Source organism: Colobus angolensis, unplaced genomic scaffold, assembly GCF_000951035.1.
Source record: "Colobus angolensis palliatus isolate OR3802 unplaced genomic scaffold, Cang.pa_1.0 Scaffold852, whole genome shotgun sequence".
In the NCBI taxonomy this organism is placed as follows: Eukaryota; Metazoa; Chordata; class Mammalia; order Primates; family Cercopithecidae; genus Colobus; species Colobus angolensis.
The window spans coordinates 8,857-35,179 of NW_012122399.1; the positions used below are offsets into that span (position 1 = coordinate 8,857).

Genomic DNA, 26,323 nt, shown 5'->3' on the forward strand with positions numbered 1-26,323 from the left:
CCAGGTTCATGCCATTCTCCTGCCTCAGCCTCCTGAGTAGCTGGGACTACAGGCACCTTTTAGTAGAGACGGGGTTTCACCATGTTGGCCAGGATGGTCTCAATCTCCTGACCTCGTGATCTACCCACCTGGGCTTCCCAAGTCCTAGGATTACAGGCGTCAGCCACCACACTCGGCCCCTACATTATTTTTTTAACCAAAATAACCTAGGACAAAACTTTACCCTTACATAGTTTATAATATTATAGAAATAATTAAAATTTAAAAAGTTAAATTACATGTTATATTTTGAAATATCTCTTCACAGTTGTATTAATTACCTCTTGTGTGGAAAAATGTGAGACTTTAGTTTTTAATAGTACCTTATTTAACTGGGTTTGCATTGAAATAGTGTAGGTTGTTTCTATTCTGTGTGGCAAAAAGCTAAGTACAAAGAATTGTATAAATTCTGCTTCTTCGAAGAAACAGAAAGAAAGAGTAAATCATGAGGAGGGCAATGATTGATTAATGAAAATCCTACATAGCAACTAAATAGAAACCTGTAAATAAATATGCTGACAATAGAGACAGTGATGCCCTCTCAAAAGCAGACACTGAAAAAATGTATTCTGTGAGAAAAAAAGTCTAGGGTAAATCAGTTTTAAAAAGGTGAAGGAGGGAGAAACAAACAAGAGACATGACCAATCAAGTATAGCTTCAGTCATGAAAGAAAATGAAAAACAACTACTATAAGACATGTGATGAAATACATAAAATACAGACTTTTGTTCATAACATATTCCTATAATGCTGATCTGTATTTACACTATAATTAGTTATTTTGTTAATACCTGTGAAATAAAGATTTAAATTTTATTATTATATAATAAGACACTCAATTAGTTAAACATGGTCATCAGCCAATACCTAAAAGCAACAACTTTCTTACTACAGAGAGAGAAAAAATTTAAAAAGGAATGTTTCATAAACTTTTCACCTGAAGAAAGTATTGGTAATAGAAATTCTAAAGAGTAATGTATTCCTTGAAAAGATATGTTTAATAGAACATGAGTTTTGGACAGGCGCAGTGGCTCATGCTGTAATCCCAGCACATTGGGAGGCCCAGGAGGGCAAATCATGAGGTCAAGAGATTGAGACCATCCTGGTCAACATGGTAAAACCCTGTCTCTACTAAAATTACAAAAATAAACTGGGCGTGGTGGCACGTGCCTGTAGTCCCAGCTACACAGAAGGCTAAGGCAGGAGAACTGCCTGAACCTGGAAGGTGGAGGATGAAGTGAGCCGAGATCGTGCCACCGCACTCTAGCCTGCATGACAGAGGGAGACCCCGTTTCAAAAAAAAAAAAAGAGCATGAGTTGAGATTAAATTCATTAAATTTTTTTTTAATCTAAACTCCACTTGGAGGATATTAGAAAATATAGTGTAACCTTCTTTCTTATTTACTACATATCACTGATTGTCTTCTTATTTAAGACATATTTTCTCAAGATAACTCACATGAATTTATGCAATCTAAATATTAAAAGAAAATATAAATTTAAACCATATTTTAGAAATGCATTAGATTTAATTATAAGATATATTATGCATATTATCTTACTTGTAACATTCCATAACATAAAAATTCATTTGTCTGCTTATTTATTCACATTGAAAACCTCTTAAAATGCTTTTTATAGGCAAGACTGTATTCTGGGTACACTAGGATGCACATAAGTATGTTTTCTAACTTGCAGTATCTCATAGTGATGCAAGAGCTTCAAATCAATTATGTAAACAACTAAATACAAAATCTTCTGAAATTTAAAATTTTCAAATGTGATCAAAGATCTTAGAACAATATGTTTAAAAACTACAATTTAAAAATTCTGAAATTAAAATCTTGCCATATGCTTATTAAGAGTCTCTGCTTCCAGAACTGGTTGTTTACTTGGGGTAAAACCTGCATTCTTCATTTAGATGAAGACTTTAAAGTATACTTTTAATTAAATAACTTAGAAAACACACTAGCATCCCTTAATAATACAGATTCTGAGAAAGAGAATTTACATTTCTAAATTTCTACTATTATTTTTTAAATTAGAGATAAGGTCTCATTATGTTGCCCACACTGGTCTCAAACTCTTGGGCTCAAGCAATCCTCCTGCATCAGCCTCCTTGGTAGCTGGAACTACAGGCATGCACCACCATGCCCAAATAAATTTTCACAACTTCTAATATTATTTTGGTGTATTTAAAGAACCAAGAAGAGAAACTGAGACAAAATTCTCTCCTGTAAACTACGTGATATCAAAATATTAAGTGCAAAAAACCCTATATGCTGTGTGGCACAGTTTTGGAACTGAATAGTATCAGAGAGATTCCTTGATTTCTATAATAAGTAACTTGATCCATTAAAGATAAATTTAAGCATGAGGTTTTTTTTTAAAGTTACAATAGGATAATTTTAAAACTCACAGTAAGTACACTTATCCAAATAACAATTTACCAGATTTTATATATTCTTTACTGTGGAAAAGTTTTTTCTAATATAATGTTCCTGTCACTATATATTCTCCAGCCCATTCCTTTTTTGGGCACCCACACCCTCAAAGTATTTACCAAACATTTATTATTTACTAAAGTAAAAACAAAGTTTAAATCAACTACTCATATTTTATATAAAATGTTCTTATCTGACCAACTTTATATTGCCAACATGAAATAATGATACTTACAGCACTGCAAAACATGAAAAGTAAATATCATACAGAACTAGATTCCAACTGAGAAAATCAACTTCACAAGAGACCATTTTACCTTGGTAGCACGATTTAAGTATTCCTCAAGTTTTGTAGACTGTGAATTTTCAATAGGCGGTTCGTCAAAATGACTTTAGAGAAAAAAGATACAACATAAATCAGCAAATTCACATATTTTAAAAATAAAATCTGCTAGTACATATCTTGGTGCTCACTTTAAAAAATGAAAACAAAAAGCAAAATCTGGGAAAAGATCAGTCCTCTGTATATTAAATCATATTTCTTGGTAAAATTAAAATACGCCCTCTGTTTTTAAAAAATATTTTAGTTACGTATTTTTGACTCTACCTCCCCAACCTATAACATTCAATGAACACTCACTCTTAGCTTCATAAAAAATAGTGACAGCCAATATAATTGGCATATCCTGAGTATAATTTGTCCTCACAAACTGTCCTCAATGATGAACTAGAAATCTACTTAATAACTGACATAACTTTTGATATCTAAACCGGAACAAACTTGATAACCTAAAATGAGGAAGAAAGACACAGTTACCGTATCCCTTTTCCATTATCTATCTCTGATTCAAAGACTAATCTGTGTCACAGGAAAATGACATTCCTTGTTTCTCAGCATAAAAACCACTTAAGAAGGCCCTGTTGCTTCCCTTCACAAAATGTTGAAAAGCTGAACCTACAAATGTCAACTCACAAAAGTATATTTCTTATTGGGAATATTTTTCTCAACAAAAATTGAAACTTTAAAAATAATAAAATCTAACTACTTATTTTACACTTGTCCTTCCCTGTTCAGGGCTACATCAACCAGCAAAACCTTAAAAATCTTTGTACTTATTCCCAAGGAGAGAGACTGCTAGAAAAACTGAGTCCCGATAATTGGATTTCTCTAAGTACCATATATATAGTGAAAGTGTCTCTCACTTCCACATCTTTTTTCTGCAGGGTTTCATGGCAGTCTCCAACCTTTAAATATTCAGCTCATCAAAGCACAGATTACTGAAAAGATAAACTCAATGACCAGGCAAGAAGCTCTGTATTTACCTGTTCCTGGAAAACAACTAAATGGAGTCTCAGTCAGTCATTCACCTCCACCATAAGCATGTTACCAAAAACCCAACTGAAGCTCCATGACTTATTTGACAGCCAATCTTACCCCTGCTTTACATGTACATGGGTAGGACATTAGAGGCTTGGAAAAAGAGGCAAAGGGGAGGGGACACTTGCCCTGGGCCACAGATCTATGTAATTCAGCAACCTTCAATCTCCTAGCACTCAAGGGGCTCTAAGCCTCTCCAGTGAGATTTGGGGTGAAAGAACAGAATAGGACATTTCTATCTGATTGTAGAGACTTTTTTTTTTTCTTTTTACCCTTTCAACAGAAATCCTGAAGTTTGTCCATTCCTCCAATTAAACAAGCAAAAAAGCAGTGACTTATTCAGGACTTCTTTTGCACCATATTTAATATGCCTTTCTAGATAACTCCCAATGTCTACTGTGTTTGTTCTAATTTATCTTCATCAAACTTGTCATAAGAGCCAACATTCTGATCTCTTTGGTAAAACCTGAAACCGTTACTCCTACCAATCCTGGGATTATTTCTCTTCAGACTTGGCCTTTCCCTGCTAATTCCCTTGTTACCTACTTCCACTGGGTTCTCCAGCTAATTCCATTCTTATCCTTTTCAATTTGTTTAATTAGACTCATTTCCTATTCCTTTCTATTATTCAAACACTCACTTACATGGTGATATAAAAAACAAGAGCAATGGGCTTTGAAATGAGTTCAAATATTACTTGTTACCTCCTATAGTTAAATAGGTCACTTTGAGTTTCAGACTCTCCATCTGAACAACCATTTTTCCAGGATATTAAATACAGGTTGAAATATGAAAGTATTTTGATTAGTCTCCAAGAGTCTTTAAAATCCTAAAATTCCATGTACTTTTAATTTTATCTATAGAAAAATGGGGCTGGTAGAAAGCAATAAAATAATAGAAGAAAAGAACACCAAGGAAAGCAGAGAAGAAAGTAATCAGGAAAAGATCATAGGAAAGTCATGGAAGAAGGAAAAAAGACTCTAGCAAAAAAAAAGAAGAGTGCATGCAACTAGGCAGGGTACTGCTTTCAAGAAAAGCTAAGCTGGGAAATCAGTAAACAGAGAAATCTATAAGAAATAGCCTCTAAATATGATTAACATATCTCTATGTAGATATTCTCCAATAAGAGTAAAATAATTCATCTATAGGATTTACCTGGTCTTGTTTATGAAACAAAAACCTATGTCTTATCACCACAGCTAAGTCAGATCTGCTCTCAAAACTTTGATGATAAAAACAAGGTACTGGTATACCTCTTTCTTAAACATGTTAGAACAAAGTCTTGGATTAACCAGTGTTCTAAGGGAAATCTCTAAAATGAGTTAACGTATAACAAAATGTGACTTTGTGAATTGATCCCATCTGGACCTGTACCTTGATCCTAATGATGCACAGGTATTCATCAATCTGTGCTGAGGGGCAAGAGAAGGGATTTGGGAGCAAGGTAGGCTGATGGCAAACTCAAGGGTCAGTTACTTTTTAGCTTTGAAATCATAGGCCAATTAATCAACCTCTCTGAACCACATTTGACTGACTAATACAAAGTAGGTGACAGTAACACAGATGTTTTGCAAAGCTTTGTGATGACTATGTGAGATGATAAATATTAAGCACATAATATGTTGTCTAGCCCAGAGTAGAATACTCAACAGATAGTGATTTCTTTCCTCTTTATTTTCTGAGTTAAAATATACGTTTTAAAAAACCATAAAGTCTTACCTGTATATAGACTCTAAAGAACTCATGTGCACTATTAAAGAGAAAAAGTAAAATACATTAAATCAACAAATATAAATAGAAAATACAGAATATTAAAAACATAAGAGGGCATGATGGCACATGCCTGTAATCCCAGCTGCTTGGGAAGGTGAGGCAGGAGGATCACGGGAGCAGCCTAGGAGTCTGAAAGTAGCCTGGGAGACATCATGATACTTTAACTTAATTTAAAAGAATCATGCACACTTTCATGCATGATTCAGGTCTTGGTTTAAAAAGCATAATACTCCAACACTTTGTTACAAAGACTCAGATGATCTGATATAAAGGACTCCTTTGGGACCATACATTGAGACTATAGTAAAATTATTATTAAGTATACTATTGGTAGAAAATTGATGCATTAAGAACTATTATTTCCCCTCCTTTATAGTTCTCAAATGCAAGGAAAAATAGAATTTATCACAATTTGATCTCTACAAGTGAACTACAGTGTACAATAGCCATAATACAAACAGAATCCTACAAGACTGACACAAAATTGTATTAGCAGAATTAGTATAAGTGGACAGTGTCAACCTTAGAAAGTATAATTTCTAGAAAAATGAACTAGGAGCAGTTAGAAAAGAGTGCACAGTAGTCTCTCTTTATCTGCTCTATGTGTAGAAACACACACAACATGATTTATCTCTGCTCTCACACCACAATCACCAAAGCAGAGGACTTCTGTGACCAAATTTGTGGAGGATTTTCTCCACCAACAAGTAGGCAATCAATTCTGTAGCAGAAACCAGCTGGTTGTCCTCTATTCAATTCCAACACTATCTATCTAGAAATAGTCTCAGATTCCACAGGTTGAAGGCTCAGTCTCACAAGACTGCCTCCCATACCAATTGCAAATCTGTGTCTCTGAAACTTCTAACCAGCTGGTTTCACATTGGGGTTCTCAAGACTCCCTCTTTGGGTTTGATTAACATGCTAGAGTGCCCCAAAGATGAAGGGAAACACATTTACCAGTTTATTATAAAGGGTATCACAAAGGAGACACATGAAGAGATGCATAGAGCAAGTTATAGGAAAGGGGCATGGAGCTTCCATGCCCTCCCAGGGCACATCAGCCTCCAAATACTTCCATACATTCAGCTTTCTGGAAGGTCTCTGATCCCAGTCATTCTGGGTTCTTAATAAAGCTTTATTACATAGGCATGAATGAAAAAATCTGCGGCCATTGGTAATTGACCTTATCTTCAGCTCCTGTCACCTCCTAGGAGGTTTAGGGGTGGGGCTGAAAGTCCCAACACTCTAATCATGCCTTGTTCTTTTTTGTGACAAGCTCCTTTCCTGAAGCTATCTAGGGACTGCCAGTCATCACTCAATTATTAGCATATAAAGACATCACTTTGGAGATTCTAAACATTTTATGAGTTGTATGCCACAAAACAGTGTTGAAGACCAAACATATATTTCACAATATAATATTGAAGGTTTGGATTTTTGTGACTTCAGCTACTTGTGGCCAACTGTAGTCCAAAATATTAAATGGGGGATTCCAGAAATATACAAGTCATAAGTCTTAAATAGTGTGTCATTCCAAGGAATATGAAGAAATATTAAGACACCCTGTTCCATCTCACCCAGGTCATGAATCATCCCTTTGCATATGCTATCTGCCCATTAGTCATCAAAATGGTCTGTTCTTGAATCCCAACCATCAACACTATCATGGCTCAATGATCTAGGGTCACGTGAAGCAGATGATCCTCCTTCTGATGTGTAGTCAGATAGCCAGAAATAATTAGTAGCCTAACACCACATGACAACTCCTACCTCATTCACCTGACTTCATCTCATCACACAGGCATTATATCATCTCACAATCATCACATGAACAAGAAGGGTGAGTACAATGCAAGACACTTTGAGAGACCACATTCACCTAACTTTGATTATAATATATTGTTATTGTTTTGTTTTATTATGAGTTATTGTTAATCTCTTTCTGTGCCTAATTTATGAATTAAACTTTATCAGAAATATGCATGTGCAGGGGCCATTGAAAATAACATGCTAAGAATAAATAAGGCTCCAGGACAGTATCTCTAGCTAGTTGCACTTTCAATGAACTCCAGTAGTCAAGGACAGTATCTCTAGTTGAACTTTTAATGAACTCTAGTAGGCGCCAAGAAGGCAGACAAAATAAGAAAAAGTTTAGAGACAAGAAACTAAGCAGAAGGTTACATCTGGGTGCAGAAAGTTTGTTTTGCATTGTATTATTTCTGCTGACATGGGGTTTATGGAGTATAAATAAAGTGAGGCGGAGGCTCTAGGTGCGGCCGCCATGTTCTCTGTTTGTCTTTGTCTTTTGGGTCTGTTCATTCTCCACCACCCCCGGCACGGGCCCCAATATGCATGTATAGAAAAAAATATGAATGCATAGGGTTCCATACTATCCACAGTTTCAGACATTCACTGGATGTCTTAGAAAATATCCCCTGTGGATAAAGGTGAATTACTGTACTGTGCATGTGTGTATGCGTGTGTGTGTGAGAGAGAGAGAGACAGAGAGAGAGAGAGACAACACAGATCTCCACTCTCCACAAGAAGCACATAAAAAAACAGCACTTTTCCTCACACATGACCCTTAGCTTTTGACAATTCTGGAAAAATGCTGGCACATGTACTCCCCAGTCTAGACAAGTTTCCAGACCCTGTGTATGTTGGCTGCTTCAGTCACAAAAAGTTAGGTAGGATCATGGGAAATTTCTTCTTGGACACCAGAAACATTAACCACATCAACAGTACACTTAACACCTTTAAAATAATTCTTTTGAACAGATTACCACTGAAACACTTGTAAGTTAAATCCAATTGACTTTTCAGTAATCTCATGAAATTCTCACATTTAAAAGAAATTTGCAACATCACTTTCTCTGACTGCTTTCCTACTTTTCATTAGCCACTGCTCAGTCACCTTTACCAAGTCCTTTGACTCTGTAAAATGTTGATACTCCCAGGGTTTTGTCAATGGCTTTCTTCTTATTCTACATCTTCTGCATAATGGATAAGCTCATTGAGATCTATGGCTTTGCCTAATAATTGTAATAAAATTATTCTAGGCCTGCATCTCCAACCAGAGTACTATCTCCAGCTAGAAACACCTGTAATTCAGTTACTTACTGAAAATATCCCACATAAATGTTTCATTAAACTCAATATGTAAAGAAAACTTTGGTCTGTTCCATGACTGTTTGCACTTCTCTGTTGACCTGACAGTTTCCTACTCCTTCCCCATGAGCATTGTAAACGCTAATGTACAATGTAGAAACTTATCAATGACCTGAGATTTTTTTCTGTCCCCTAGCTTTTTAAACTCAATATCAGTAAATCATATTAACTGTACCTCTTTTCTGCATTTGCTTTATCTCTCCATTCCCACTGGAAATACAAGCTTATTTATTTTATATTTATATTTCCTAGTTAGAAATGGCCCCTTAACTGATGGCTTTCACAGGGAAAAAGAAACCCTATTTGTCAGGGATCAGAAAAAGTGATTAGAAAAATACTTATAAAGATAGTTACAGGAAATAGACACAAACCTTCTTGGAAGGCCTGGTTAGGGGTTTGCACAACTTCAGTAAATGATTTGGCTGAAAGCAGCCTAATCCTCTTTACCGTGAGTGGACAGCAATGGAGCAAATAACTAGGGAACTGACAGTCTTTTATACAAAGTTTTATTGGAGTACAATCTTGCCTGTTTGCTCATACATTATCTATGACTGCTTTCACCCTACAATACAGACTTCAATCGCTGTTATAGAGACCACATGGCCTAGCATTTTTTTTTTTTTTTTTTGAGATGGAATATTGCTCTGTCACCCAGGCTAGAGTGTAGTGGTGCGATCTCAGCTCCCTGAAACCTCTGCCTCCCGGGTTCAAGTGATTCTCCTGCCTCAGCCTCCCAAGTAGCTGGGATTACAGGCACACACCACCATGCCTGGCTACTTTTTGTATTTTTAGTAGAGACGGTGTTTCAACATGTTGGCCAGGCTGTTCTCGAACTCCTGACTTCATGATCCACGTGCCTCAGCCTCCCAAAGTGCTGGGATTACAGGCTTGAGCCACCGTGCCCAGCAGCCTAACATATTCCCTATCTGGCACTTTACAGGAAAAGTTTGCCAATCTCTGCCTTACACCATGACCAAAATGCCCTGATACTCAGATCTAATCTTGTGACTCCCCTGCTCAAACTTTTTCAATGAATCCCTGCAGAAAACGTTGCTGGCTTCCTATGCATAGACATTATTTATTCTTTCTTGCTACAGAAACATAAGCTTCTTTAGATATTCAGTATTCCATTACCCCAATCCCATCTCAAAAAGAGAAATCATTATTGTAAGCTAATCACAGTAATTACATTTGCTTTCCTAGTGACTGGTTTAGATATAAGCATGTGGTATAATCCAGCGAATAAAACGTTACAGGAAGATTACTGCAAGCTTCCAAGTTTTCTCCCTCTTTAAAAGAAACTTGTGAACAAAAGTAACCCTTCCAGCTTTTAAATATTGTCTTGAGAGAGCATGATTACTGGAGCTGTTGCTAATTAACCAACCAAAAGTGGAATCCTGGCTGGGCACAGTGGCTCACACCTAAATTCTCAGCACTTTTGGAGGCCAAGGCGGGCATATCAGCAGGTCACAAGTTTGAGTCGGGCCAATATAGTGAAACCCTATCTCTACTAAAAATACAAACATTATCCAGGTGTGGTGGCAGGCATCTGTAATCCTAGCTACTTGGGAGGCTGAGGCAGAATAATCACATGAAGCCAGGAGGCAGAGGTTGTAGTCAGCGGAGATTGCTCACGCCATTGCACCCCAGCTCAGGCGACAGTTTGAGACTCTGTCTCACAAAAGAAAAAAAAAAAAAAAAAAAAAAACAGAAAGTGGGATCCTATGATATCCCTGTACCACCAAAACAACTTTGGTTCCTACGGTTTTAGCCATTGTTCGTTAGTTCATCTAGTATTTATAGCCAGAAAAACTGTGACAATTTTTCCAGGGCCTACAGAATAAGAGCTACTTATTCCTATACTATTAAAAAGTGTAGCCTAAGCTTGCCTTATTTAGATATTCAAGTCATGAGTAAATACCCAGTAATGGGATGGCTGGGTCATATGGTACTTCTAGTTCTAGATCCTTGAGGAATCACCATACTGTTTTCCATAATGGTTGAACTCGTTTACAATCCCACCAACAGTGTGAAAGTGTTCCTATTTCTCCACATCCTCTCCAGCACCTGTTGTTTCCTGACTTTTTAATGATTGCCATTCTAACTGGTGTGAGATGGTATCTCACTGTGGTTTTGATTTGCATTTCTCTGATGGCCAGTGATGACGAGCATTTACCCAAAGGTTTATAAATCATGCTGCTATAAAGACACATGCACATGTATGTTCATTGCAGCACTATTCACAATTGCAAAGACTTGGAATCAACCCAAATGTCCTTCAGTGACAGACTGGATTAAGAAAATGTGGCACATATACACCATGGAATACTATGCAGCCATAAAAAAGGATGAGTTTGTGTCCTTTGTAGGGACATGGATGCAGCTGGAAATCATCATTCTCAGCAAACTATCACAAGAACAGAAAACCAAACACCTCATGTTCTCACTCATAGGTGGGAACTGAACAATGAGATCACTTGGACTCAGGAAGGGGAACATCACACATCAGGCCTATTATGGGGAGGGAGGAGGGGGGAGGGATTGCATTGGGAGTTATACCTGATGTAAATGACGAGTTGATGGGTGCAGCACCCAACATGGCACAAGTACACATAGGTAACAAACCTGCACGTTATGCACATGTACCCTAGAACTTAAAGCACAATAATAAAAAAAAAAAAGATATTCAAGTCATTCCCAACTACTCCCACATCACATTTTTTTCACTAGGGAACCCGAAGTGCCAATAAACCTTACAAAGTTCGCTCATCTTACCATTGGTACTTGCTTTTGTAGATGTTTCTTTTGTAGGACATGTGATCATCTTAGATGTTCCTTTTTCCGAAACTTGAGTTTTATTAGATGTTACTACTGCCACGCGTTCAGTCTTTACAGGTCTTGGTTTTTTCTCCCATGTGATCTTAGTAAGTCTTCCTGTTACTGGACATATATTATACCCAGATGTTTCTTTTGCAGGCCTTGTAATTTTTCTAGGTGTTTCTGCTGCTAACTGTTCAAACTTTCCAGATGTCGCTTTCCCCAAACATTGAATTTTGTCAGGTGTTCCCTCCACCAAGGGTGCAGCCTCATGAGGTGGTTTTTCCACCAAGCTTTCAGCCATGTCAGGTGTTCTTTCCGCCAAGGGTGCAGCCTCGTCAGTTGTTCCTGCAGATGTTCCTTCTGCCAAACACGCAATCTGGTTAAATTTTCTTTCTGCTAAATATCATCCTCCTGACTCCACCTGACAAACTTCTACCCCTTCTGTATGCTTTCCTGAAATATTACCAAACGTTTCTTTCTTTCTTTTTTTTTTTTGAGACAGAGTCTCGCTCAGTCACCCAGGCTGGAGTGCAGTGGTGTGATCTCAGCTCAATGCAACTCAAGCGATTCTCCTACCTCAGCCTCCCAAGTAGCTGGGACTATAGGCAAGGGGCCACATTGCCTCGCTAATTTTTCGTATTTAGTAGAGACAGGTTTCACCATGTTAGTCGAGCTGGTCTCAAACTCCTGAGTTCAAGCAAACCATCTGCCTTGACTTCCCAAAGTGAGCCACTGTGCCTGGACACTACCAAACTTTTTAAAGCTTTAATTCTTCACCTTGGATATAAAATGTCTGACACATGCTGAATATGGTAATGACATGACATAATAAGTAATAATTATAAGCTCCCAAAGGGGTTCTGGCACAGAGTAAGCACTAAATAAAGTAATAAATAATAAAAAAGATGACAATAACAGGAAAAATGCTTAGTACCTTAGTAAAGTAGTAAATAATAAAAAATGACAATGATAATAACAAGGAAGATGCTTAGTGCCATAAAGATACCTGAGAGTTATTTGTTAAGTGGACAAGTGGATAAATGAATAAAAAATATTTTTTAGGAAATTCTGTTGGAAAAATGCAGAAATTCAATAGGGACACCTGTACTGTTTTATGAGCACCTCAAAGACCCAAACTATGTGTATTCTATCTTTGTCTCTTGCAACTTGCAAAACCTAACTTATAGAGGTCCTTTGATAAATATATAATAAAGATGTGCTCATATAGTTCATGTTGTACAATGCATTATGTCACATTTAGGTATCACAGTAGCATTTTTGTTATTATGAAAAATTTTTGTAACTTTATTATAATTTCTTGAGCCTAGAGTTAAGCTATTTGAATATTTATAATGATAATATTTTGGCTTTTAGAAACAGAGTATCTTCCTGTAACAAAATTACTATTAACACACTAATTATCCAGCAGATAGAACAACATACCTTGTTCTAATGAAGTAAATATATCTTATTTGGTTTCAACTTAGGGGGAATGAAGTTGATAATAGTGAGACCTTGTTGGTACAAGACTATGTAACATAACCTGAGCTTCTCAACAAAATATTGCATTTCTGACTTCTACATTCAGTAAGTATCTTTGAAAAATAATCTCCTGTTGGTACTGAGGCACCCTGGCTAAGTTTTGTGATTCTTGTTGGCATTTGTTTCTGATGCCAGAAAAGTATTATTAAATTCCATATTCTAAAGATAGTTACTTTTTTACTGACACAAGTCACTATGTCCCACAGTTGATCCTTGAATAAGGGTTTCACTGTAGGAGCCCACCAATAGACAGATTTTTCTTTTCTGTTGCCACTGCAAGATAACAAGACAAATCTCTCCTCTGCCTCCTCCTTATCAGACTACTCAACATGAAGGCAAATAAGAATGAAGACCTTTATGTATAATAATTCACTTCCACTCAATAGTGAATATACATTTTCCTTCTTATAAAAGTTTCTTTCTTCCAGCTCACATATAAAATAGAAACTATGAGTTAATTGACTGTTTATGCTTTCAGTAAGGCTCCAGATCAACAGTGGACTACTAGTAAAGTTTTGGAGGAGTCAAAAGAAACAGATTTTCATATGAAGCAGATTTTCAGCTGCATGGGGGATCAGCACCCTAACTCTTATATTGCTCAAGATTCAACTGTAATTAATTCTCATTTACTAAATCCAAGCTATGTATTGTAAAAATTAAATAGAGCCCAGAAGTTCAATACCAGCCTGGGCAACATAAGGAGACCCTGTCTCTACAATGAATGAATAAATAAATTAATTAATTAAAAAAACTGTGTTTCTTCATCGGTTATTGTGGGAGTTCAGTCAGGTTGGTGAAAAACATTTTAATATGAAGTTATAGGACATAGACACATATCTTCCTGGAAGGCCAGAGGGTTTTGTAAAAGTCTCAAGATAAGGTTATGGCTGAAAGCAGCCTAATTCTTACCTTGAGTAAATAGCTTCAAGTGGGTACAAAGGAAGGTAGAGTAGTTTATCTAAATAGCTTGTTTACTTATGTGGTCTTAAGACTAACCTTTGATCACCCATGGGCAGGATGGCTCTCCTGGGGTGGGGGGGTGTGACCAGATTAATTACCCACAGGTATGTTGACTCAAAGCCTTTGTCATTAAAACTTTGCTAATAAATGCCCACAGGGCCAGCTAGCCAGGACTGTGGCTGCTGACTCTTTACAGCACCTTCCTTGGTGTCTGTAATCAGCTCAGAACCCTTGTTGCTCTTTCACTGAATATGGGTGTCTGGGTATGTGTCTCAATCATCTGTAGGACAGACCCCTGCAGGTTATAATATTCAAATGTTACAGCTTTCTGTTATTAATTCCTACTTTTCATTATTAGATGTTCAATTCTTTGTGGCTTATAATTCAGGGCATATAAGCTACTTTATAATTTGTAATAAAATTCATTTATAAATATATTAATTCGTTAATATAAGAAGCAGATTTTCAGCTGCTTAAATTAAATTGGCTAACCTGAGCATCCCCTATTACTGAGTTCATCAATCACAACAAGGGTTATACATTTTATAACAAGCCTAAGTTGTTAGGACAATTGAGGAAACATACAATATACAAACTTAAAAATTGCATTACTTACGTACAGAAAAGTATTATATAGGATTTTAGGGACCATAATTAAACAAATATTTTTTCAGATAATATTTTTTGAGATTATAAACTACCTACAATGAAATTATTAACTAATTCTGAATTATAAACTAAAAAATTAAAGCTACATATATATATATACACACACACACACATGTACATATGTAAACACATGCTATTTACACATTGCTTTTTGAATTGCTTTTTCGTGATCAACACTTCCATAATCTTATGGTAGCACCACCAAGAGTAGTTTACTATCAGAAGTCTTACCTGGTCTGGTATTTTTAGATAATTTTCGTATATATTCCAAAAGTTGTTGATGAATGCTACGTATAAAAATGTAATAAATAAAATTACTATTTTAACACTGATATTATAAAAAATAGTTACCAAATTTATTAAGTTCTTAGAGTATTTCAGACAATATCAGAGCTAACATCAGAATATTACTTATTCCATAGACTTTAAGTTTGTTAGCTCTATCAACTTATTAAGTTTCTAATTAAAGAAGAATTAAAGTAAGATGAAATAGTCATGAATTGAGGGCAGTATAACTCAGTAAATTAACTACAGTTAGCTTGGCTTAATGGAAAATGTCCCTAACTCAGAAAAATTCCTAGCATGTTACCAATAGGTATTTTTTGTTGAATAAGCTGCTTCTCTTAGGCTCAATGTCTTCTAAAAATGAGGATTTTAGAGCCTTATTTCACTAGGTTATCACAAAGATTTAACAAGAAAACATTTTTAAAATGCTCAAAGAAATAGTGAAGCAATGAAATAATTTGTTCTTGAACCTTATTGCTGAAACTATTTTAAAATTCCCAATAAAACCCAATGTGTTGGCCTGGTGCAGTGGCTCATGCCTGTGATGCAAGCACTTTGGGATACTGAGACAGGAGGATTGCTTGAGCCCAGAAGTTCAAGACCAGCCTGGGCAACATAGGAAGACCATGCCTCTACAAAAAATAAATTTAATTTTTTAAAAAAAGTGTTTCTTCATAGGTTATAATGTTCAAATGTTGCAGTTTTCTGTTATTAATTCCTGCTTTTGGTTATTAGATGTTCTATTCTCTGTGGCTTGTAATTCAAGGCATCTAAGCTATTTTATAATTTGTAATGAAATTTATTTATAAATATGTTAATTCATCAAATTGGATAACCTGATTATCCTCTATTACTGAGCTCATCAGTCACACCAAAGGCAGAAAACTAACAGATGTCAGCATCTGGCTTGGACTACTACTACTCTTTATCTGCTTCCTTAAACCTGAACTAACAAATCTTTGTTAAAATGAGGCTTAGTCACTATGTTCATTTCCAGCTGCTGTAGGAGACAAAACCCTACCTTTATTTTTTATAAGTTCCACATAGAAGATGCAAGTTGGTATTTTCTCATTTCTGAGATGCCTACTTACAACATATTGCACAGAAGATCCTATGTGTTACTCACCACATTTCATTTCATACATCACCTTATATAAATATTTTTTGTATGAAAATCACAACTGCAATACTTGGTGTCACGCATTTTGCTTTGACTCACACCATTTCCTTGGAGCTAGTTAGAAAGTAGTCAAATGTCCTTTTGGGGACTGCAAGAAATATGCAACACTTCACAGATTTGTATGTCATCCTTGTGCAGGGACCATGCTGATCTTCTCGACATTGTTTCAATTTTAGTATATGTACCACTGAAGCCAGCACAAATCCCAACTTTTACACTTGAAGACTGATCAATGATGGATGAGGCTTAGCTCTGTTAAATCTAACCAACTTACTTGAGATAGAGTGAAGTCTATTGAATGGCTTCATGGTAATGCAGAATTTGAAAATATTTTAAAAACTCAAGGTAGAGATGCAAGTAACAAGGAAGACTTTTACTTTTAGAAGAAAAGAATCACTTGAGGGGACAACTACAAGTTGGAACCGACTACAAATTTGGAAAGATGACATGGGATCTTACAGAATAAGATGAGGCCTTCCACTACCTATAAAATGGTGCCTCACAGGATATAAATTGCCAGGGATATAGATCTGGTAACAAAATAAAAATGCATCTCTAATTAATTCCTGTAACATTATTTCAACCTGTCTTACAGTTTTAAACTATCACAACTAATATTTGCTAGAGAAAATAGAAAGAAGTCACTCAAAGGATAACTTAACATGAAGGTCTAGGCCAAGTCCAGGTTAAGATGTGGGTTTCACATGAGGTTTTGAGTGGGAGGAGAAGGGTCAATTTGCTCACTATGTGTGTGGCTAAAGTTAAAAGTCCTAGCTGCCAGAGCAGGGTGCTGGTACTTTGGAAATAATGGCTGAGAATATGTATGTGAACTTTAAAAAACTGTAATGACTTTGAAGTCTACATATGGATCACCATGAAGGCTGAGGGATCTGTGTCAGTAAGGTCACAAAGGTCAATCATTACCAGACTGCAGGAGTAGTTTCAGTGGCAATGATGCAGCAACAGAGTCAATGGAAACAACAAAATTCCTACTTTTATACGTGAAGACTGATCAATGATGGGTGAGCCTTAACTCTGTTAAATCTAACCAACTTACTTGAGACATAGTGATTTCCGTCCCCAATCCTTTTGATTTATACAAAAAGAATGTCTTCCTTGGACTTAGGGAACCCCTTGGATTTTTTTAAAAAAATTGAAGTATTTAGATATGGAAGACAGCCGCTAGGGGAGACTATCAGGTTTTCTGCTAAAGTGGACATTTCAAGACCCAAATAACTAATTAGAAAAATTAACATTGTGACACTGTATTTATCCTGGGCATAGGGATTATACTTCAAATCAAGCAGTCAACATTAGGATCCCTAGGGATAAAGTTGTTGAAAGTCCTAAAATAAAGAATCCTGGACCCAATACTCCTTCTAACTAGTCTGGCTTTTTGCCTAGTTTCTGGCTGATGAAGTGAACTAACTCACATTTAAAAACTACCTGAAACAAACTATAAAATCTCACCTAGCCTCTAAATGTAAACACTTACTGATCAAATCCACAAGCAAGAGCATAACATACTGCAGTCATTCCACACATATCTTCAGCAAAGACGTCAACATTTCGCAGAAGAAGCATGCCGACTATCTCTGATGATCCATCACATATGGCAAACATAAGGGCTGTGCTACAATAACAAAGAGATAACTTATTATGAGCAGAACCAATTTAATATGTGCCTGTCAGTGTAGAATTAACCATTTACATGTACTAACAAACATAAGTATCTTGAGTGCTCAAATGTTTATCCTTGTAAATCACCAGGAAGGCTGAAAGGAAGGAGCAAAAAGACTCATGTCCCAATGGGATATGGCATACTAGAATTGACTAATATAAAGTCCTTTGAGGGGCAAGAAATTATGCTCTGTTCACTAATCTAACAGAGGCAAAGATTTAAGTGAAGAATTATCTATTCCTTCCTTAGTCTGATGTAATAGTTTATACTTCAAAATCAGCTAGAAGTCAGACCAGTGACAGCAATCTGAAGGCTTAAAATAATATTAGGAATAATGATATTAGTAGTAGTCATGGTAAGTTTAGTTAATGATGCTGATAAGAATGTATGAGACCCTGAATTAAATGCTGTTGATATTCATAATGTTACTTCAACACAATCATCCTTAAAGGACATATTATTATTCTCATTTTCATATAGAAAATCATACTTGGTATTAAGTAATGTTTGCAAGGTCACACCTATCAAGTGAGGAAGCTAGAAATTAAACTCAATCTTGTATGAATCAAAAGCCTCTTTTCTCTTTATTACTCATCTATGGCTTATCTTAATTAACTAAAATGTTAATCCAATTAAAGATGTATTTCTTCCCTCTACCCACACAAATTAAAAATAAAAATACACTACGAATAAAAAAGGAAAAATAATAATAAATTCACAGTATCTGGTGATAGCAATTAATAGTCATGTAGTGATAACCTAAAATTAATATTCTTCAAAGAAAACAACTTAAAGCAAACAGTTATCCTAAAGACAAAATGGTTTTAAACTTCTATTTCTATTTAATTTTGCTTTTTTTTTTCCTTTGGGACAGAATCTCGCTCTGTTACCCAGGCTGGAGTGTGGTGGCATGATCTCAGCTCACTGCAACCTCTGCCTCTTGGGTCAAGCAATTTTCGTGCCTCAGCCCCCTGAGTAGCTGGGACTACAGGCATGTGCCACCATGCCCAGCTAATTTTTGTGTTTTTATTAGAGATAGGGTTTCACCATATTGGCTAAGCTGGTCTCAAACTCCTGGCCTCAAGTGATCCAACCACCTTGGCCTCCCAAAGTGGTGGGATAACAGGTGACAGTTACCGTGCCCAGCAAATATTGCATTTTTTAAAAAGTGTATTAAAAACAGAAGTCAGAAAAATACTATATAATTCATTCAATATTGAATTATAAAGTAAACTTAAAAAGTTCATACTTCTTAAAACTAATAGAGAACCACTTTAGCTAACAGAAGATAATGCAACCAAAAACATCAGATTACACATAGGAATCAGTCAATATAATAAGAGAAGATAAATCCTAGTATATACTGTTCTTTATGTTGACCAGTCAAAATAATTGCTTTTCTTCTGATAATTTGTGTTGATATTTTCACTATAATCTAACAATTTTAAGTAAATGTTATTAATATTTCTGACAAGTGTTATTACTCTAGAACACTGCTCAAGTGTTTTTTAGTAAAAAAAGAAATACTATACCATTTAAACCTATTAACTGCATTCGCATTTGCATTTTTTGTCAGTAAGAATTCCACAATTCGCTCACTTCTTTTCCTTATGGCCAGTAAAAGAGGTGTGAGGCTAGCCTGCAAAATATCAAAACAATTTATAATCATGAAATTACATATTTCTCAACTGAATACCTTACATAATATCCTATTAACTTAAACACATAAAATAGAAAGTAAGTCAATAGCAGTCCCTTCTTTGTCCCTTTTCTGTGCTTTCCCATGCACTGCACCTTCCCTTGTAAATATTCAGCCTCTACATCACCATGTTAACTCTGGTTATCTCATCTAAACCAAGAGCTTCTTGAGGGCAAGGGCTGGATCTTTTATCTCTATATCCTTAAATCCTAAGACATAGTAGTAAATACTTTGTTTTTGACTAAATTAGTAATCCAAATTGTTACCTCTAAAGCAGTGTTTCTTAAACTATATTCCAAAGAATAATTACCTTACTAGAAGCACTATACCTCAACAGATTCTACCATTATCTATTTTCAAGAAATATTATAAAACTGTGAATTAAATGTCCATTATTCAATAAATGACTTGAACTTTGCCTAATACTTATTTGACAATGTATTTTTGTGGCAGAGATTAACATTTGACAAATTAGAATTTCAGGGATACAGTTTTGTAAGCTTCCCAAGAAAAATGGAGGTCTCCTCTAGGTGATAAACACTCTCTTGATTCTCTTCTATCAATAATCCCAAGATCTCAGATGCCAATGTCAGGCACACCTGTTCTACATGGGTCACTAAGGAAGCGACTCTAAATTAACAGAGATTGGCTTCAAATGAACTTTGATTGCTTATTATTAAATGGTCCATGGGGTTTCTCCTATTACAAGACAATAGAATTTTATCTCAGCTATTAACAATTCAGTATGAAAATGTATTCTCAATTATAATGATAATCCTAAGATTCTAATGCATATCTACTTCTTAAAATGCAACAATCCATTTTTATTCTGGTTTCTATTGTAGTTGCCACTTAATTTTTGGCAAAATATCAAAAATATGAATAAAATGGCTTATTAATGAAAGTTCTAACTCATCTATATGGATTAGCATAATAGAAGCCACTAAATCACTTGAATTTTAAGGGACAGTTCTGAGGAGAAGGATGTAATATTTTCTGCTATTCAAATATAACCATGATTAATCTAAAAAGGCTTCAAAGCATTCTAATAAAAGATTATTATTTATGGTTTATATACAGAAAAATCATTGTTTAAAACGTCTTCTAAATTCTAGAAGTCAACCCCATTATTAATGAATTAATGTAAAATATAAACTATATAAACTATATATTATAAACACCTATCAACTGTCTTGAATACCTTGAAATCTTTACCAAAATATACTATGACAGAGGAATTGATAACTGAAATATTTGCAGAGGCAAAAGAGATAAGTCGAGTAAGTGATGTAACTAGGTGGGTACAGAAGCAAACTGGAAACATATGCTTTATGTAAAGCTAGAACGTCTTCATAGCATACCAAACAGTCATACGGGCTCAAGAGACACCAGATTCAATCCTTTAAGAAGAAATCTAGATTTCTGCATGTCTCCTAAATTTTACATGTTGACTCAATTTATGCAGGCAAATTTTGCTTTCCTCTAGTTTTACACTAACTGGAAAGAAAAAAAACACTTGTGTGGGAAAGAATATTTGAAAAACTTTTACCTTTAACAAATTCAAATATTTATCATGAATGCACAGAAAAGCCATACTCTCTAATAGCTCTTGTAAAAACATAAATATTTAAAGTAAAATCTTAGACAATTAAATTCTTTCAAGCTATTTTCATTCAAGGAATGTTTGAGCTTCCCAATATAAAAAACCATACATATGTTAATGTTAAAACAAATTGATTTCAAATATTTTGAAAATAACATTGGTTAATGTCTACCTTGTTTTGCGTTTCAACGACTGCACCATGGGACACCAGTTTTGCCACCGCTGAGAAATTCTTATTATAAACAGCATAATGGAGAGCTGTGTTGCCATACATATCTACAGCATTTACATCAGCACCAGAATCTATCAGAATATTTGCACAAGCCTCCCTCTGGCATTGTAGAGCCTGTCAGTATTAAAGCAAGAATTATTATAAACTAAATAATTTATAATATAAATTATAAATAATATAAATTATAAAGTATAGGAAATCAAAATAAATATTCCACAGGTTTCAAAACTAGTTGTATTTCAATGAGATAAATTCATTTTTATTCTATGTATTTAAACCAAATCTATCTCCTGCTGAAAAAAACTGGCTACTGTTTACCTTCATCAGAGGTGTCCTGCTTTCGCCATCAAGGACATCAAGTCGGCACTTTCTGTCTACCAGAAATGTTACTACTTCCGCATGGCCGTTGACACAGGCCCAGTGTAGAGCAGTCCTATGAGAGTAAAAGGACTTTTTGGCAAAGTTTAGTCCACTGTCTCAAAACATACAATTATTTATGTAACTGTAAACATTAAATGTCATGCTCTTTTTCTGCCTTCAAAACAAATATTTAATATTCTCCTGAAGAAAGTACAGCATTCATTTGCTCTCATTACTCACTACATTAATGAAAGAGTGGCCTATCTGAATAGAAAGAGCTTGGTCTTTGGATTCAGTTCAACTTGAGCTTGAATATTACTTTAAGATCTTTCACTTTCTAGCTGTCACTTAAACTTTCTGCACCTCAATTTTCTCATCAACGAAATGAAGATGAATACAGCAGTTATCTCACAGGTTATCACTATGATGCCTCAATGAGAATCTATGCAAAGTATTTTGGAGAGTTCCTAGCACATGTAACAGCTCGGTAATTGTTAGATATTATAATTATTACTACTGCTTAACAAAGACAACATTTTAAGTAAAATGGTGCAATTATGCCTACTTTGTGGTGTGTTTTAAAGGTTAGAGATAACACTGTATTTTAATGATTCTAAGATGCTCAGTTTCTCATATTTTAACATTTCTGACATTGAAATACCACTTATAATTCATTATTTATTACCACTATGTTTGGCAGAAATTTAAATAATCTTTTACTGGTGCGTAAAATAAGGAGGCATCGCACAATTCACAGTGCCTTTCCAAGAAGTGGAATATAGTACATACAACAGGACAAGGGCAGTCCTAGTCACAGCATTAACACTGAAAAAAATTTTAGCCTTTAAGAGTACTAAGCAAAAGGAGAGTTGAAATAAAAACAACAAATTGTTAAAACAAGCTATTTCTTTAATATTTTAAAAACTTCAAGCCAAAGAAAACTTTGGATTCAAATAAATAGGTATGGCTCATCTAATTCCGTATTTAGATTTACAGAATGTATGTAAATTCATATTTAGATTTATAGAATACATGTAAATTAGGTATTTCCAATGATTAATATTACTATTTAAAACTATTATAAATTTCCAAAATCACGGTTGGTAGTTATCTTTTACTAGTTTCTCACTTCAGAAGTGTTTTTGTTTGAAAGATGAGAGGAAAAGCTTCAATTGAGATTCAATCCTAAAACTCCAATTTAAAATCTCTCACTTTGCTCAGGCTGAGCAAGTAAGTGTGAAATTTTTAAGGATGAAAGGGTCTTGAGAGTTAGAATGTATCTTCTACGTAATAGGCATTCAGCTTACATGTGATAAATGGATTAAAAGAATGGATCAATACAGTTGCAAAGTTCAGTATCTTAAAAAACTGCTATAAATAAAGCACTTATATTTGCTCTTTTATTTTTCTAATAATGACACTATATTAAAGTGATTAATCTATAGTTATTGACATATGTAATAAATCTATATAATAAAAATATGTGTCTAATAAAATGTATATGTAAATCAATAAGCACAGATAAAAAGATTCTCTTCTGAAGATGCTAAAAGTTCACAGAACATACTAATCCACAAAAAAATAAAAATTAAAATATAGAAAGCAAGAAACTATTTTATCTGTGCAAAATTCATATTGCTGCTCCTCCCAAAAATTATTTTATTAATAATAAACTTTTACTAATAGCATTGTACATGCTCAATGCAGAAATCAAAGATAATAAAAAGGAAAAACATTTTATATTAAAACAAATGTCCTTAACAAATTTTATATTTTGTACATAATTTCATATAACTCAAGACCATAGTCTGTATGTATGTATAATCAAACTGAACTTTACCCTCACTTGGTATACCAAGATACATTTTCAAATGTCAACATACTTCTGTATATGTTTCTGCCTTGAGTGGTCACATATTATCCCATGCTGTAAACTCACTGAAATGTATTTATAAAAGCCATTAAATGGATTATTCTTAATACATTGATATTTTAAGCAGTGTTCAGAAAAGAAATTGTTTGTATGTTTCATTATTTTCTAAAAATATTTTTGTGTAATAGAATTGATCACTAATGGGCATATACAATTTTTAAAATATGGTACTTACCATCAAATTGTCTATTTGAAAAGTTACCTGCAACTTAAACTTTAAGGAGTACTATAAATATCACTGCTTTTTACCCTCACAAACTTTGTGGATAGAGAACAGTATTTGACTCCTTTTTTAACTTAAATGCCTTCCCTAACCGGGAACACTAAATATTGTTTCCTTTGTGCATAGGTCACTTGCAGATCTTAAAAAAGGACTTTGCCCAATTTTAAATTACAGGCCAAATACTTTTTTTAGATCTGCAATTTAGATCTCTAATTTAAATTGCCCAATTTTAAATTAGAGAGATTTTTGTTGATTTGAGTGAATTCTCTATAAAATGAAGATTTTTAAATCTAATATATATATACACAAACATACATGTGCAGTAAATATTTTTACAAGTATGCTGCCTTTTATTTTTTCTCATATGCAGGGTGGTTTAATTTTTGTTTTACTAAATTGCCCTTCAGAATGCTTGCTTCTGACATTCTTAGAAAGGTTTTGTCAACATAAAAATGTATCTCTGTAAATAGGCATATATGTTTTCTTCTGTTATTTTTATCATTTTGTACATTAAACACTTTTAATCTATATTCCATCAGGAACTTATTTTCTGGCATAAAAATCTAGTTTTCTCCAAAAAGTAGGCATTCCACTTAGGAAACTAATTATTTTCCTACTAGTATAAAGTGTGACCATTACCAAGTTCTAAATTCTTACATATGTTTGGGTGTTTCTGGATTTTCTATTCCGTCGTATTAATTTACCTGTCTTTTTGGCTGTTAGCAAATAATTTGTGATTTTTTTTTTTTTTTTTTTTTTTTAGGGAGACAGAGTTTCTCTGTCACCTAGGCTGAATTGCAGTGGTGGGATCTCGGCTCACTACAATCTTCACCTACCGGGTTCAAACCACTCCTGTGCCTCAACCTCCCCAGTAACTGGGATTACAGGTACCTGACATCATGCCTGGCTAATTTTTGTGATTTTGTAAGAGACGGTGTTTCACCTTATTGGCCAGGCTGTTCTTGAACTCCTGACTTCAGGTGATCCACCCGCCTCAGCAGCCCAAAGTACTGGGATTACAGGCGTAAGCCACCATGCCCGGCCCATCTTGTGCAAGTTAATAGCACATTTTGGTATCTAGAAGGGCAAGACTTTTCTACTCCATTACAAAATATTTAAAATGTCATCACAATAGTAAAAGCCTGTGTAATTCAAAAAATTTTAAAACATTGATAACTTTATTTGGTTTATGTAAAACTGATAAAGAAGTTGCATCTTGAGAAAAATGAGTCTTCTTAAATTCAAGAACATAAACCATCTTCCCACCTCAAAGTTTCCTTCTAAGGTCCCTCAGCAAAGAACATATTTACATAGATATTCATTGATATCAAAATGGATATTGGACTTTATCCAAAGAATTTTTAGCCAAGAAGTACATATATTATGGGAATTATTTCATTATGCACCATTTCATAATGTAGCTAACATTATCTTTTAAAGCCTGTACATTAAAAGTAAAACCCTGTATGTACTTAATTTTGTGAGTTAAATCATTAAAATTCTCTACACAGTGCTCTGTGAGAGGAAGTAGGAGTGAAGGAGAAAGCAGCTAAAGTTTGGGGTTGATTTTAAGGTGGCCTGGGCCTTCTACCCAGCAGGGCGCCCCCATCCCAGGCCTGGAGGCCTGCCCGGGAAGGCCTAGACCCCGGGGCCCAGGGTGGCCGCCCTGCCACCAGCCATTCCTCCACCTGCTCCCTTCCTCCCCAGGCCCCCCAGCCCCCGACTCTGAAGGGGCGACCCTCCCGCAGCCAGCATCTCCTTCTGCAGCCCCGGCTCAAGCAGGACCTGGTACCTCTTCTTGGCGTCTTTTACATTAAGGTTGATGGTCTTCTTCTTCACTGTCATCTTCTGTAGCTTTGAGACTCGGCCCCAGGAGGCAGCTTTATGGATCTCTCTAAGATCCCCATAGTGGATGATGTAGGAATCGTTGTTGGTGTACACTAGCTCGCTGAAGGCGCTCGGGCGCTCCTGGCCCGTAGGCAAGTCCTTGCCAGCGGTGGGAGGCATCCCCTCCATGGCTGCGGCAACCTGCTAGAGAGAGCCCGCGCCTCCCGATCGCCCTTCCCCAACCCCCTCCGTTGGCCCTCGCTTCCCGCTAGCCCTGCCCCAGCCACCACCCGCCCCCTCCCACCGCGATCGCCCTCGCCCTTCTTCAGTCCACGCACTGCCTCGATACCCGTAAAAAGTTCTGTTTTCGCCAAGCTCTTGCGCACTCAGGCCTCTCTCAGCAGAAACGTGCAGAGCAGAGCCGTTAGCCAGCAGCGCATGCGCAGCTCAGCAGGCTGAGGAGACACGAGCCCTGGCCACGTTCCCCAGGCACCGCGTGCAGGGGGC

At 35.6% G+C, this 26,323-nt stretch overlaps 1 protein-coding gene across 1 annotated transcript in view; it reads right to left on the minus strand.

Moving 5' to 3' along the window:
* LOC105503420 (ankyrin repeat domain-containing protein 30B-like) overlaps window positions 1-26,005 on the minus strand; it is a gene marked incomplete at its 3' end in the record, with an annotated part of 34,586 nt that extends 8,581 nt beyond the window's left edge. The window contains exons 1-9 of the mRNA XM_011930318.1: window positions 25,782-26,005; window positions 21,792-21,906; window positions 21,414-21,587; window positions 19,472-19,578; window positions 17,754-17,891; window positions 15,025-15,080; window positions 11,578-11,982; window positions 5,581-5,611; window positions 2,801-2,873 (exon numbers count right to left, since the gene is read on the minus strand). Of these exons, the coding sequence (XP_011785708.1) occupies window positions 2,801-2,873; window positions 5,581-5,611; window positions 11,578-11,982; window positions 15,025-15,080; window positions 17,754-17,891; window positions 19,472-19,578; window positions 21,414-21,587; window positions 21,792-21,906; window positions 25,782-26,005 (1,323 nt within the window). The remainder of the gene's footprint in view (window positions 1-2,800; window positions 2,874-5,580; window positions 5,612-11,577; window positions 11,983-15,024; window positions 15,081-17,753; window positions 17,892-19,471; window positions 19,579-21,413; window positions 21,588-21,791; window positions 21,907-25,781) is intronic.
* Window positions 26,006-26,323: the final 318 nt, after the last annotated feature.